This window comes from Stegodyphus dumicola, chromosome 2 (assembly GCF_044657685.1).
Source record: "Stegodyphus dumicola isolate Sdum_Otavi_A_Nest chromosome 2, ASM4465768v1".
Lineage (NCBI taxonomy): Eukaryota > Metazoa > Arthropoda > Arachnida > Araneae > Eresidae > Stegodyphus > Stegodyphus dumicola.
This window is the reverse complement of record NC_140769.1, coordinates 96,125,841-96,142,547: the sequence shown is the minus strand read 5'-3', so window position 1 is coordinate 96,142,547 and position 16,707 is coordinate 96,125,841. Positions and strand designations below refer to the sequence as shown.

Here is a 16,707-nt window from a genome sequence, read left to right as displayed (position 1 = left end):
TTGAGTTTCAGAATTCCTACGCTCAAATTACGGTATGTAGCTATTAGTTAATACAAGTATGGATAAATTCTCTTTCCTTTTAGAAAATATTGCGTGTCTGATATTCTGTTATTTCATCTTTAAATATAAACCCCGTTTAACTTTAACGGCTTTAATACAGCATGTTTAATGCTATATTAAAATACTAGAATAAACAGTTACAATGCTAGATCAATTAAAAATATGAAACTCTTGTCCTATGCTGTTATAAACCAGCATAGGACAGCATAAACCTTATAAAGTGTTCAATAAAAGTTTTGTTTCACGTAAATTTTAAATAAATGTTTGACTTTTTTTTTTTTTTAACCAAAATCAGTTTTACTCAAAGTCTCAATTTTAGCTATCATTATCTTTCGCAGCACACGAAGTAGAAGATCATTATCTAATTATCTATTAATCTTTGCTTCACACATTACAACCTGCGTAACGCTAAAGCTCATGTCGGCTTATTGTGCTCTAATATTGATTAAAATCTTCTAAAACAAAACAGAGGACATGACACACGAAAGAAACATTTTCCAATAACAACGTTCCTCTAATTATACAATAAGCAACCTGTAAATGGTTTTGTTATAAAACCTGAGAATTAAAGAGCATTTGAATTTGATAAAGAATATGCAGTGCATTTACTGTAATGAATACTGCAGAAATGAACTGAAGATAACAATTTCAGATCTGGTTAAAAACTAGCCAATTTTTGAAAATATTCCCAACGATTAGGGATTAGATTAGGGATTAGATCCCAACGATTAGCGATTCCGGATTAAGGGTTTTTCAGGATTATAGATCATCAATTTAAATCTGGTAAGATGGCATGCAGAAATTATAAAATAAAAAATATGAAGCCGTAATTTATGAAATAAAGAGCAATTGTGATCTAAAGGGTATCAAAATTTACAAAAAAAAGCTTAATATTTATTTGTTTACTTTATTAAACATTTCTTTCAATGTAAGTTGTTTAAGTTGCTTCGTTTTTTGTGCTAATACTTTCTCTTTATTTCTATAAACAGACGTAATTTCTTGTTCACTGTTCAAGTCCTGTAATTGGTGTGTCGTGAATACCGACTAACTTGTCAATCGAATTTTTTTCGTTTTCAAACCTCTCTGTTACTTCCTTCACTATCGGAAGCGGTATATCGAAACATGCTTTCGCTTTGTGATTCTTTGGCAGCTCCAGAATCAGAAACTCTTTTTGACATAATCGAAAGTTCAAGCTTACTTTTTATAAAATTGCTCTAACAGTCTGCAAAAAATAATAAGCTTGATCTAATTAGAAGATTAAGGAACAACGCAATCTGCAACATTAACTGAAATAGATAATATATAATTTTATCCTAGCTTATACCGTCCGTTATACATTAAACGCCCATGCGTAAAGGTATTATGCGCATGCGTAAACGCATGCGCAGAAAGTTTGTAGCTTTGAGGTCCGGATTAAACAATTTGTGCTGTATATCACACCAAATTTAAAGAGTGAAAAATGATTACTTACGTTGCTTTCTCCCGTTCCAGTTGTGCCTGCAACTGTGCAAGCATTTCCAACTCCCTTTCTTTATCGTTCCCATTTACGGTATATCGAACGGGGGCGATGATGGTGTAGACAGCTGATGTCTCGCTTTCCAAGGGCCTGTAGCCGAAATTAGGAGAAGGAGGAACAGACCTTGGATATCCTAACGAAGAAGAAGAAGCAGATAATGATGGATCGACAACAGTCAAAAGTCCCGGCTTTAGCTTTGGAATAGACGGCTGGCTGTGCACAGGAGCATCAGATGCATCCCCTAGTTTCTTCACCGTCCTCGGAAGGCTGTAATACAGTCTCTGAGTGTCTTTGTTTAAAGGAGACAATGCCATTGCATTTTCAGTATTGATATCATCTCTTAAACTAACGGAAGACGGTGTTCTTACGACAATGAGATCTTGAGGTTCGAAAACAGGATTTGTAACGCCATTTTCCTTATCTTCTTGCCTGTGGTAAGAATCTTTAATATATTCCACAACTACATCGGGAATGGCGAGATTCTTTGCCTCTCGTTCCAGTTCTGATATTGACTTTTGGGGATCTAATTTGTACACCATAATAGAAGAAGAATCTACGTTGTTAGTAACAAGACTTCTCGTCGACGAATCAGGAAGATTCATCTCGTGCCGAGGCATTTCGGGTGTTTGCGTTGCCACGCTGCAGCCGATTCGCGATCGGTCTTTAGGAGACAAGAGAGCATTATCACTGTCTGATGAAGCACTCGATGTGTCTTCCATCTTTTACTATCAGAATAAAGGAATTGTCGAACGAAAATTTATTGGTTAATCTTCAAAACAACCTGTAATAGGAAATAAATGTCAATATCTTCTTTATGGAAAAATAATCATATTCATTTATGAAAAACAATACTAAGGATTGATCACAGTAAACTAATGGTTAGCAGAATGTTTTCGGGAAAAAAAAAAAAAAAAAAAAAAAAACCTTTTATTGTGATATACATAACATTTGAAATCGGAGGCTGCATAATTTATTTCATTAACTATTAATTCTAATTATATACTCAATTCAAGTGTTTCTCGGAATAACGTAAAGAATTATATAAAAATACTTTCAAAGCTATCGATGGAAATGCTCTATAAAAACAAATCATACATTTATGTAGTTCCAACAGAGCCAATTTTTCTATTAATAAAATATTTAATAAGTTTTGATTAGTTAAAAATAATATATTCGGTATTAAGCACAAACCTGACAGGCATACGCTTGTAACCTCTACAAACCATATAATCGTTTTTGTTCGTACAACTTTATGCAGACTGTGAGTGGCAACAGAAGGAAACGAAAATAATCGTAGAATGATGTCGTTTAAAAAAGAAAGTTTTTAAAAATTGAATAATAAATTATATTTCTTTAAAATGAGTGGTGTAAAGTAATTCTTAAAGCAGAAAAATAATTTTTATGATGTAGCAACCGCTACAAGCTTACGTACTTCAAGAGGCTAACTGAAAATGTAATAATGAATGCTGCTTTAACTAAGATGAAGAAATTACAAGTAAAAGCATTCAATTTGTATTTCTTTAAATTTTAAAGTATTATTAACTTGAACAGGCATAGCTGGCATGTAAAATGTACCAATTTAAGTCGGTTAATATGTTCTAAAATTTTTTCAGGCACAAAATCAGAAATTATACTAATCGCTAATTAACACATTTGACTTGAATATCCATTATACAACTTTTTAATTTCAACTGCCTTAAATTCTCTAATGGCTGGTAAAATATTGACTGATTTTTTAGTAGTAATTGCTATTTTTTTTTTTTGTTTGTTTGTTTGTTTTCTGAATATCTATTACCGGAAATTTATACTGCTTTATCCCCAAGCAGTAATGCTGTCGAGCAGTTGACCTTAGCGTTTCTCTAACTGTGGTCCGCGAACCACAAGTGATCGTCGAAACTTGCCCTAGTGATCTTTCTAGATTTGCAGAATTTTTCTGTTATTTGTAAACGGAATTAACAATATTTTACATTATTATTTGCTGATGATATGTGGCTAATTACACTAGCATATCTCTCAAATGAATATTCTCAGAACTAAATCTAGGTCTAGAAGATAATTCTTTGATTATTCTAAATGACCATGAGAAATTGAAGTTTTAAAGGAAATTTGGTTTGTTGGTTTATTATGTACAAGAGAGAAATTTTTCATCATTTCCAATCTTACAGTAATTTTTAGTAGAAAGTGACATCGTCATTAAAAAAGAATTATGCAGTGTCATATGATTGCACCCCAAATTTTTGATGCCACACCTTGAAAGTTATCTTCCAAGTGGTAAACATAACGAATTTTCCATTGAATGACAAAGAACAGTTAATTGAACTCTCGAATGACACCGCACTTCAAAAGAAATTTCAAGCAGAAGGTATTGTTAATTTCTGGACCTCATTACCAGTGAAAACGGAACGTAGTGAACTCTCTAGCGGTGCTCCAAAAATTATAATTTAATTTGCTTCTACATACTATAAGAACAAAGGACCGGAATCAACTTGTTGATCTCCCACCTAAGCTTGAGAACATGCATTCAAACATAGAACAGCTGTGCAAGAATCGGCTGGCTTATCTATCTCGTTAACGTGATTACCAACGTTTATATAACTTTTAGTTTAAACTATAAAGATTATTCAAACTCAAATAGCATTGAATTATTAAAAACTAGTATAATGTTTCTTCTATTAACTGATTAATACCAATGCAAAATTAAATTATTTTAATTACTCATATTTAAAAACCATAAGTATAATGGTAGTAACATAAATTTTAACTAAGCATGCTTTCAAAAGAGATAACAGACAGGTAGTTTGCAGAACATTCTAATTTACGAAACTGGTTCCTTCCTGAAAAAAGTTTAAGAAATACTATCTTAAAGTATTTTTTATGTAAAACTGAGAAGCTTTTATTCGTTTAAAAGTACTGACTTGTCTATTAATTACAATTTTCACTCATTTCAAGAATCATTAAAAAAACAAGCTTAATTTGCAACATCCTTCCACTCACTATGTTTAATACAATTTCCTGCCTCATGTTAAAAAATTTCACAGTTATAAACGCATGTAGAGGACCTGTATTTAAAGAAATAAATCTTCGAGACTAACGAATATTAAATTAAACACAATTCAACATTTTAAATAATGTATATATTATATACAGATATTACCTCGACTAAACACAAACTTATAAACCAAAACTGCAAACAAAGCTTTTAATTGATCGAGAAATGTTCGTTAAAAATTTAATAGTTATCATCCTATTGTAATACGTAATGTAATTTGACTACAACTGGTAAAATTATGAATATCGCTCCCCCCCCCCGATTGCTGTTTTATTTTTAAATACACTTCCTTTCGGGTCTGACACGTTTGCCCGACATTCAATTGGCCGATAACTTAGTTATTTTACGGGTAAATTTACCTGATACTCAGTTATCCGACAGGTACGTTTGCCTGCAGATATATAAAGTGACTACGGTCTGTCTAGCATAAGAAAAGCCATCGCCAGTTAGTTTGCAGCTGTCTGTTACCGTAGAAACGAGCCTTGGCCCATTTTCCGTAGTGGTTTCTTGAAGATTTACTTTTCAGTTTGCCATCTTGACGCACTTAAAAATGAATTGGCAACCCTTGGTTTGTTCCTATTTGAAATATACTAGCCCTGTTGCTGTAGCGACCGCCACCCCGGTGACACTGTGGCGAGAGCTGTTCTTCTGGTAGACAAACAGTAGTAAACTTGGCGAACAACAGTGTGTGTTAACTGTTAAAGGATGAATCATTTAGTAAAAATTTTTCATCTCTAATAGCTCTGAGTTCTAATGGAGTATCAATATTTTCCAAAGCAGCTGGATGCAGAGCTAAAATTTCTTTACAAGCTCTTTTTACAAACTGAAGTAAAGCATGATATCTAGGCATCGCAGGAGGACTTTGCTCCGGGACAGCAATGGTGTGTCGCAAGTTTGGTGGGCCGCTTGTTTAATATTATCTGCTGCTAGAAAAATCTCTCTCTCTCCATCTTTTTTAACATGAAATTCATGATTATGTCCCCTATGGTTTTGAAGGTCATCTTGTCCAGCTACAAGTACGGTGTTTGCATAGCCTTTGCACATCTTGCAATACCAATAAAACAAATACCAAAACTTTCCTCTTTACACATCAAATAGCCATCAACAATTAACTTAGGTTGACCCCTTTCTGAAGGTACAGTTTCACCCCTTCAACCATTTTTCAAAAGCAATATCTAAGCTAATCCCTAACGCATCCACCTAATACCTAGCGAAGAATGAAACAGAAAAGATAATAAAAGACTGGACGAATGAGATACGGTGTAATGTCCAACATATTTCTCTTTATTATTTCAGTCAATAAGATAAAGTATTATTTTCTACGTTGTTTCTTAAGGTTCTGTATACAGAACATGGGAGGCAAAGTTACTCCCTCCCCGCGGCCAGTAAGTGACTGGAAGAGCTGGGTGTCCGCCGAAAACATCGCGGCAAAAACATCGCCGACGAAAACGTCGCAGAGAAAATAACGCAAGGCGAAAACGTCGTGCTACAAAACATCGTGAGAGAAAACATCGCAGTTCTAAAACATCGTGGTACAAAACATCGTCATCCAAAATAAAGCGGTTCAAAAACTTCGCAGTTTAAAAACATCGTCGTCGAAAATACCGTGGTAAAAAATAAAGTATCTACAAATCATCGCATGACGATATCATCGCAGACATGCGTTTTTCAGGTTTTAATAATTGTAAATGGATATTCCCATAATGATTTGTGAGCGCAAGGTGTAAAGAAGGATAATTTTTACTTTCACATTTTTTTTATTAACTAATAAATTTTTGCTGAAAAAGTAAGAAGGAAACTTAAGCATAGAAAATTAAATGTAACTTATAGATTATACTTTTCATGAAATATTAAAAGTAAAAACTTTATAAAAAATGATTTATTAATGGCGCCTTTGTTAGTTAACTATGTCGGTTTAAAATTCTATTAAGTGCTATAAGTTGCATTAATTTTCTATGCTTAAGTTTCCTATTTATTTTCTCAGCAAAAATTTATTAATTAATAAAAATATGAAAGTAAAAATTATCCTTCTTTCCATCTTGCGCTCACAAATCATTATGGGAATATCCATTTACAGTTATTAAAATATGTCTGAAAAAAGCATGTCTGCGATGTTATCGTCATGCGATGATTTGTAGATACTTTATTTTTTACCACGATATTTTCGACGACGATGTTTTTAAACTGCGAAGTTTTTGAACCGCTTTATTTTCGACGACGATGTTTTGTACCACGATGTTTTAGAACTGCGATGTTTTGTACCAACGATGTTTTAGAACTGCGATGTTTTCTCTACGATGTTTTGTAGCACGACGTTTTCGCCTTGCGTTGTTTTCTCCGCGATATTTTCTTCTGCGATGTTTTTGCCGCGATGTTTTCGGCTGTAACCAAGAGCTGAAACACATCTCTGGAGGATTCAATCTGGCTGATTTGAAATCCAGAAATTCTTCAACACTGACAGACTCCGTGAGCGCAGTAGTATATTTCAGAAATATTTAAAGGAAAAGAAGGGAGCTAACAGGAAGAAATGCATAAAAGTCAGAATAAAGGGGTATTCCACAATTTCAATAAAATATTAGCAAATTAAATAACCGCACATATACACATATATATTTATGTGCTTTTTAATGAATTATAATAATTAACTGCATACTTATGAAAGTTATATTCACATGTAACTAATACAGAAAAGAGACAAAGAAATGAAACAAAGAGCATCCGTGAAAGAAAGAACAGGTGAAAAGAACAGGATGTTTTGCCATCTAATGGCGAATAAAAAAGTGAACTGTCGGGTACACGTACCCGTCGGCGAAGTGGCACTGAGCAGCTGAGTTATCGGGCAAAAGTACCCGTCTGGCAAATGAGTTGTCGGTAAGCTGAGTGTCGAGAAAATAATCTGAGGCGATTCTTTTCATAATATTATTAACACCAATGAATGCCACGGCTTTCGTTCTAGAAGTAAAACTTGATACCCAGAATAAGAGGTAATAAAACTATGCGACTTCATATCTTCGGCTTAACTCTCAGATTATAAAATATACATTGCTTACTCTTTCCAGTGGCTAATTAAACATTTGTTGTTTGAAACCTATCGATCATTACAGTGAATCAGTTATTAAACCATTCTCTTAAATACTACGTTAAGTGCAACACAGCTGGTGATCGCATAACTCTTCTTCATCACATATTGCTCAAGATTGTGTAGATTTAAATTTATTTAACAGCTATTTTATGGTGAAGTAGCTTTCCTTGCTTTCAACTCACACTTTCTTGTCAGAACTGAAATTGATTAGAGCGCGTGTATTCAAATGAGGTAGAAAGAAATTAGTATTTAAGGGAAGGTTCTGGAAGGTGAAATCAGAACGTGTTCTGCTTGCCTGAAAACGATGTTATTGTATTTGATCTTTTAGGGATTACATTTCTGTGGGGTTGAGCTAGTCTTGTCATTAGGTTTACGTTGACGTTTCCAGTAAGGGCCAGCTTGAGCAATAGTTAAACTGTGAAGCCGTTAGCCTAAACTTAACTTTATTTAATTTTAAGTTAATTATTACCTTTAGAGTTAAGCCAAAAGTGTTGCCTTTGGTAAGGAAGAGTTGGTGCCGTCTGTGAACCTAATTTGAGTTAATAAAAGGTCCTTTATACCCTTCACCTGACTTTGTAGTGCTTAAAGACTTAAAGATTATCTACTACACATTCCTCTAACTTCGAGCTCAGTTTATGATAGCTAAGCATACAAGTTATAAGGTAATCGAACATATGTGTCCACTAGTACTGAACAATGTTATTCTGCAAACACCAAAAGCCGCTGCCAGCACTTTTTTCCCCTTCGATTCCCTCCGCGTAAATTGTTTAAATATCAGTGGAAGGCTAAGGGTTCGATGCACACATTTTGTTTCAGGTTTTCGTGCACAGGACAGCAATGTATAATAGCCTAGCGTTTTTCATAGTCTGACCCCAGAAATCACATATTCTGCCAGGTAAGGTGACATTTGCTTCCCTTTTTACAATTAAGTCAATAGGTAGTAATCATGTAAGAACTTGAAACGCTGAAGTTGACGTTGTGTGATACATCCTACAGATGGTGAGTGAATATGGGCTCTGTAAGTAACTGAGGATAAATGTTTAACCAAACTTGAAGCTCCATAAAGCATAATACACTACGTTAAATAGTATAAGAGAAGGATTCTTGATGGTATTTCCCATTTCACAGAGATTTTAAAGTGCTAAGAATTGGAAAACTGGAGCACTTTTTGCTTAATGTCGCATCCACGTAATCCGGCATTCTAATATTATTCCGAAATATTTCATATGTGTGACAAATCTGATGGCTTTACTCTGGAGTTTCAGGCTGGTATTATACTTTAAAAAAAAAAACGAAATCCGATTATCAGGGCCTGATTTTTATCTGCAAATTTGCAAGCTTATGCTCATTTATCCAGCTTGTGAAGGTGCCCAGGATTTCTTGAACTCTGTTTTCAGGCAGCTTCCTCGGCTGCTATCAAAAGAAAGAAGTCGGCATAAACAACTGCTTTTGTGTACTCTGATTTGCCATTGAATCAAAAAACGGGGACAGATCAGAACATAGCTGTGTTTCCAATTGTCCTTTTTGAATGCATTTCTTGTTTCTCTTTGGTGAGCAGAGATTTCAGGTACGTCGGCTGTGAAGATCGAATCCAGAATCACAGTGGAAATTTCGGCGCTCGTTCGGGCATTTGACAATAGAGAAGCTTTAAGGAAGAGTGCCGGAAAACCGTTATTACAAACTGTTTTAATCTCTCCTTTACAAGTGTTAGTAGTACAAGAACATAATTGATGCCAGGAAATTAATTTAGAAGCTTTTATGCTGTGCTTATTACTCTGCTGTCGCTCAAAGATATGTCAGCATGAATTTCTCAGCATCTCATCTGTTTTTACTTGTTGCTTCATGCTGATAGCTCTGACACGCTGCGCTTTGCAGTAAAAGCCAGGGGCTACCACGGAGTCCCTTTGATTGGGACCACTGACTTGTATCTATAGGCTTTTGCCTTCAGATACAAGTCGCCTATAGATATGTTTTGCCTGTAGATATATAAGTTTGCCTACAGATATCTGCCTATAAATGCGTTTCATGGCGCAGCTTATACATCTTATCGAGCTTGTACATAGGAAGTCTGATGTAAATATGTTTGAGACATTATGAAGTGATTGCATGTATAACTGAGTGGGCCGCAGATAGCTATAGAATTATATATGTCCTCCACAGCAAGTTTAAAGCGACATTTTATTCGATAAGATGACGTGGTTTCTATTGAGAAGGTGATAATCTTGTGGTCAAGAAAAATGATGTATGAGGTACAATCGTGCACTTCTGTTGAAATAAAGCCTTTCGCTCGTGTCATCTGAAAGGTAGGCAGAAAGTTCCGCTTATTTAGAACGACTAGACTGCGCGAGGCAGCATATTCTTGGACTGAAGTAGCCCACTATACTGCCATAATGCCAAATTAACTATACTGCCGAGTAAGGTAGCTTTTATGAAACATGTATCTCATTTCCATTTTGCCAAGTTCGTAAGTTAAACCCAAATAAAATCGCAAAGGTAGATGCGACTAACAGATTATATCTTTTACAAGCGTAAAAAATCCAAGGCACGGTAATTTAATTTAAAAATAAAATAATGAAAGTCCTAGTTTTCACGTTTTCTTAATTAACCCTCGAAGCTAAACCAGAAGAATAATGAAGACCTTGGTATTTGTGACGCACTTTAAATACCGGTTGGGATTTCCATCTCTGATGGAGACCACCATTATTTTTTACGATTCATTGCGCAAATACACCACAAGAATTGCTTAAAAACGTGTGGCATTTAGTTCTAAATTACTTTGCAGTTAATTTATGATATTACAAGAATTCGAGATTGGAAGAAAAACGTGAATGTATTTAAAATATTTCTTTCTTTCTGAGATTGAAATTCCTAATTCGATTACGACTGATATGGGGTTACAATATACAGCGCTGATTTCAAACAGTAAGGAGAAACTCCACTAAAATTAGAAAACATTAGGAGTTAAATATACATCAAACAATAATCACATATCATTGAATCATGAATAAACTGAATAGTGGCATAAATTACCAATGTTTAATGGCCGAGTGTTAAGGCCACGGAACATTACCATTTTGGAAGGAAAAAAATTAATGTAAAATTTTAAATTACCCATAAAAGAAACCTTAATTTTATATGTTTTACTGAAAATCTAAGAGTAACTAAAGTTACTTTTTTGCTGATTTTTAAATACTGTTTATCTGCTGGTAATAAATTAAAAATAGGTTTTACAGTTAAAGTAAACAAACGCTGCTGACGTATCTTTCATGTAATAGAAAAAGTCAAGTCTTTTAATTAGTAGTCCTTCTGGGCAAATTGTCCTTTTGGACTAATAAATATTACTTATTACAAGTACCCTTAAATATATTTATAAACAAATACCTTTTAACAACAAGTACCAATAAATTTGGAGGAGCAAATGCTTCTATTTCTGTAGTTGTACGTTTACACTTCTAAGTACGACACTTTACGTGCACAGTATAGCTGTCTGAGGTATCCAGGTAATTTTTTTTTTAAGATCTCATAAGGGAAGATATTAATTTTTTAAATAAGCTACCATTTTAAATAAAGATCTTTGTTATAATTAAAAACGGGTTATGTTTCATGAAAATTATTATTTTGGATTTCCGGAGGGAGCAGAAGACTTTTGACCTCTTGGAGAATGATAGCAATGCGCATGCATTTGTCGCTTTTGTGAATATAACGCGATGATTAGAATAATAAATATACTGTTCCCGGTGCAAGTATAATTTTTAAATTAGTAGTTTACTCAAATGCCGCCTGGGCGGTTAGCTGCCTAAAATAATACTGTAAGAAACGAAAAATACATAGTGGTTTTATAAGGTATTTCTTCTGCCTTCTTAGCATGCCTTCGTGGTGTAATGCTCGGCGCGTATTCGAGAGGTCCGTGATTCGAGTCCCGGCGAGGGCATTGCTCATTCTTTGCGTTTCCTGCTTGAAAAAATCCTAATGACTCTACAGTGGCGCCCGAACTGAAAATGGTGGTGGATAATGTTTCTTCAGCACCAAGATTTGGCGATTGGGAGATTTTAATCCTCCTCTTATTAAAAGGGGAGAGTATATGAGGTATTTCTCCCACCTTCTTAGTATGCCTTCGAGGTGTAATGGTCAGCACACTCGGCGCGTATTCGAGAGGTTCGAGGAACGAGTAACTGGCGAGTGCTCTGCTCATTTTTCGCCTTTCCTGCTTCAGAAGTACTAATCACTCCACAACCTTTGCCTATGTATAATGTAAAAAACTATTATATAATAGTTTTTATAAACTCCAAATCTCTAATCATACTGCCAATTCTTGCAATGTTATATTACCCAGCACAGTGATGGCATGCGTGATCTGAAATCCACGACAATTTCAATTAGTTCAGCTAGTGTAATTTCACAGGTACAGAGATAAATAAAGATGAACTCCGTCTATTGCTTTTAAATCGCTTAGTTTTTTTTTAAATCAATAACAGACAGAAAACGTTTAACAGAAAATTAAATATCTGAACGCTTTCCCAAACGCAGCATGCTCTTACTTATAACAGGAGGATAATAATGGGGGGGGGGGGAAGTGAATGATCCGAATTTTGTACAGGTACAGTTTCCAATAGCCAGTGTCAGTTTAGCTTTCATTATATGCCTGTGTTCTCTGTTCTAGATTATAGTACCGGTCGACAGCTGCTGAGTTAAGAGTGCTGAGCCCATCTTTTCTGTTATCCTACCTTCATACCAATGGTTTTAAAGGTATGCTGGTAAGCAAGATACCGAATGGTTCATATACCCTTTTCCGTTGTCGCCATTAATAATTTTTTAGCCAGTTTCGAAACGGATTTTTGCATCGGTTCGCTATAAATGCCCGTTTCCCTTTTCAAATTCTTGCCACCAAATATTATTGCCTTGTATTATATTTAAACAAGTTAAATAATGAAGAATCTGCATAACGTTATGTATGTTTCTCGCATTGTGAAAAAAAAAAAAAAAAAAAAAAAAAAAAAAAAAAAAAAAACGGTACCTAGAGCAATAAAATTCTGAATAGCGTACTCCTCCACCTGAATATGGGCACATGGAAGCCCTAATTTGTAATTTCAAATCTGATTTATTGTCAATAACATATTTCGTAAAACTTTAGCGAATTTCCGATAACCAAACTCAACGTTTTCAAAGCGAACAATAAAAACACTGTACAAAAAAAAAAAAAAAAAAAAAAAAAGAAGTTTGTATCTCTCGCGCGAGAGTGTCTATCGGAAATTTTAAAGGTACATGATGTTTTTTTTTAAATATTTTTATCTCAAATGCTCTCGAAACGTGTATGTATGTGTAAATGAAAAAAACGTGCCTTTGGGCGTAATATAAAATCTGAAAGCGTTCAGATTATTTTTTGGTATCTTCATACTTCAGTATATTTTGTATTGTTTCCTTTTTTGTAATTTTTGCTTCAGTTCCCGTTTTATAGTTTTCACTTTAGTTGTACATCAACAACTTTAGATGGCAGCGACTTTATTAGCATAGAACTACGATTTGGAGAATTACAAAATTAGGAAAATCCGAGTCCAGTTGAGTCCCAAATATTAAAATATGTTGACATTCCTAATTAATTTGGTACCATTTTGATATTATATATTTCGAATTTTGAATTATTAGAAAAATATTATTAAGTTTTATGCCATAGCAAACAAAATTACTATACTTTTTTTTAAAAAACATACATTTAATAAAAAAATAGATTTTTAGACAACGTTAGAAAATAGACAACAATTAAAATTGAGCATTTTAATTGTTGTGAAAACGGGACTTGGTTCATGGAAGTTGAAAGTAAACATCCAATCTAAATAATAAGTAAAAGATTTCTTGAGCCCGGATATTCGGGATTGAAGAACCATAAACTGCTTTTCTGGGGCGTGGGAAGTTCATTTTTGGCTAGCAGCAAAAAGTTCTAACGTATGCTTTTTTCTTAAACTGTAATTATACGATACCTACTCGTAAATACCTACTTTTAACTCCAAATTAATTTATAATAATCAATTAGTTATAATTATATATTATTTATGATTATTTTAATTATTATTTTTATATGCTTATTTTTGATATTATTGTTATTATGGATATGTTTGTTTATTTCTGATTATTTCATTATTAAATGCAACAACCGAACATTTCTTATTTCAGTATTCGTCGGAAATGGCTGAACCCGTCATTCATTTAGACGCTCACCACTGAGAACTTTATCTAGCGTGCGCCACAGGGATGCGAGCGGTTTTATATTCGTAAGGTTTAATTTATTTGATTACAGCAAAGCACGCGACGGCTATCTTACTAAAGGGAAGGATACCTACAGGGAGGAGTTCCTAAGGAAATTAGACACATATCCACGTAATACACGGAGGAAGCTACAAAAACGCCCACCAGCCAGCCTGTTCGTCGGGAAATGAACCTGGGTCTTAAATACCATTGTTTAGCAACGTCACCGCTCGACCACTAGTCAGCCGGAAGAAGGGCGACAGAAAATTACAATACATTCATTGTTCTCCAAAATTCGAACTTGGGCCGAACACTATACTAGCCGGCTTCTCTAATCGCTATATCAAGTAGAGTATTTTCTTCTCTCTTCCCAATTATTGCATTGTTTTTCTGGCCGCCCAGATGGTATAGTTGTTATTGAAGGTGATTGCAATAGCAAAGTGCTTGGGTTCGAATCCCGGAGACAGCATGGGTTTATTTGTTCTTCCCCTCATAGAAGACAAAAGTGATCCACCTATTAGGTATAAAATGACCACCGCTTCTGGCATCAGTAGTGCCCAGCGTCTGTGGACGGTCTGCGGACGAAAAAACACTGTTTTCTTCTAAAAGTCTTCCCCTCCTCCCGCCTTTTTTTCAGCAGTCCCGAAAAATCGCAAGCAAACATAAATGAGTCGGAAGTAAAAAGTTTATGGATGCAAATCTTACGCATAAACTCGTTATGTATACGAAAGCCGACTACATTGAACACTACCATATTTTTGGTATCATAATAAAAATAATGGAAAATACAATCTATAACATGTTTACAAATTTTGAATAATATTCTTAACAGCGAAATTTAAATTGCCAACTTTCATCATATTCAAGATTTATGAAATGTTTTCAACTTTTACTGCGTATCCAAACAAAGAAGAATATCGTTTACAAAGAAGATCACCGCTATAAAATATAACTTTGTTATAAAACAATTTATCACGCAAATATATTTTGTATGGAAAAAGGGATTAGAACAGAATATGAAATATAGTAAAATGTATTTTATTTCGAAAAGAGTATTTGGAGTAAAATATATTTTATTTTGAAGAGTTTTTGATTGATTTATTCATTTTTTGGTAGCTAATATTAATACACTTTAATAAATTTCTTATTTAGAAATAATATTTTGAAATAGTGTTTGTTAATGCTTCATTCTTTGATCTCAGTACATAAAAATACTTGAATATTGTGCTTACTCAGAAATAAGGTCCCACTGAAAATTAGATCCTCTTTACAATTCATTTAAATTTTAAGAAATAAAAGTTCAGCGAATATTCAGACAGTGAAACAATGATTCTGATTAGAATTAAAGGTCATAAAGTACAATATTTTGCTATGGTACAGGAAGAAAACTTGGGAAAAGTTAGTGATACCTTGTTACCTGTTTGTAAACGTATAAACCAATACAGTGAGTGCAGGTCTAATTTGAAATCGCTCAGTTCACACAGTGGTAATTATGCAGTATGCGACCTACGGCTTTTAGTTATTTATTTCTTTTTTGAATTGCTCCCTCAAACGCTATTTTTAAATTCGAACGTGCGAGAAGAAATAATTAAAATAACAACCAATTTTAGTGCCGCAGTCTAAAAAAAATAATAACAAGCTAAAAGCGGTAGATCGCATACATAAATTATAATTAGCGGTAGCCACGCACTTTAACAGTGCGATAATTAATTGTGTGTTTTATTTAGTAGTTAATTAATGTAATTATTTTGTACACCATAATTAGAGATTTATTTTTAAAATTAGCAGCCTGGGAGCCCTATGGAACGACGTCAGGTAAAGCAGGATTCAATGAATAAATTAATAAATAATAAAACGTAAAGTAATTTATAAACTAAGTTAAATTAATGATAAAAAATAAATAATAATTTAAAATATTTTAATTCGTCTTTTTGGGGGCTCTGACTGGAATTACGATTATATTCAAAGACTGAAATGCACCTGTATATCAAAATACTCATTTATAAAACCTTACCAAATATTTTGAATTTATGTATGAGAAAACGAGTGTTTTATTTCAGATTAAAACTGTACCTTATTTTAAATTAATACCTACAACAATATACCAAGTAGAAAAATCATTCAAAAAAATTACCTTATGTAATTAAATGAAATAATAATCCATTCTTAGCCAGGAATTCAAATTGATGCCTTCATCTTAAGGTAGCTAAATTCTTGAAGCTTTTACTGTTTCTTTAAATTTATAAATAAAAGACTAAAGACTATAAACACTAAACTCTAACTGCGCCCCAACTTGAACGGCCTTTCCTTCTTTTCTGAAACTGAACAACACTGTCACGCTTTTGATGGCGGCAGACGGTCCGAACTGGTTTGGCGACAATATCAAGTTCGCCAATGAGAGCCAATTTTGAAGCTCATTGTAAGACAGACGTCTTTGAAAGAAATAAAGAATACTTCATAAAAATTACTGTTCCTTAATGGAACTGATCGTAAAATTAACAAAAGGAACTTTAAATAATTACAATGTATTATGCATACAGCATGTTTATAATTTTATTCCAAGATAGGTAAGCTAAAAGGTTTTTGAACCTATGTCTTTATCTCCAACTATAAAAAAATCACTTTTGGGATTTGATTTTGTAAAAATGCATTATCTAGCAGAAATATTTTAACAGTTACAAACCTATTTAGAAAAGTATTAATTTTCAAAACTAAATTTCTTTTATGGACTTGTACAGACATTAGGTATTTTTTTGGAAG

The 16,707-nt window shown here is 33.7% G+C and overlaps 1 protein-coding gene across 2 annotated transcripts in view; it reads right to left on the bottom strand.

Moving 5' to 3' along the window:
- The window catches only part of LOC118202138 (uncharacterized), a 58,861-nt gene extending 42,585 nt beyond the window's left edge, over positions 1-16,276 (bottom strand). For both annotated transcript variants that reach the window (XR_015039503.1, XM_035374293.2), the window contains exons 1-2: positions 16,082-16,276; positions 1,532-2,357 (exon numbers count right to left, since the gene is read on the bottom strand). Coding sequence is in view for 1 of the 2 variants with exons in the window: in XM_035374293.2 (XP_035230184.2) it covers positions 1,532-2,295 (764 nt within the window). In the remaining variant the exon portion in view is untranslated. The remainder of the gene's footprint in view (positions 1-1,531; positions 2,358-16,081) is intronic.
- Between the last annotated feature and the right edge of the window lie 431 nt (positions 16,277-16,707).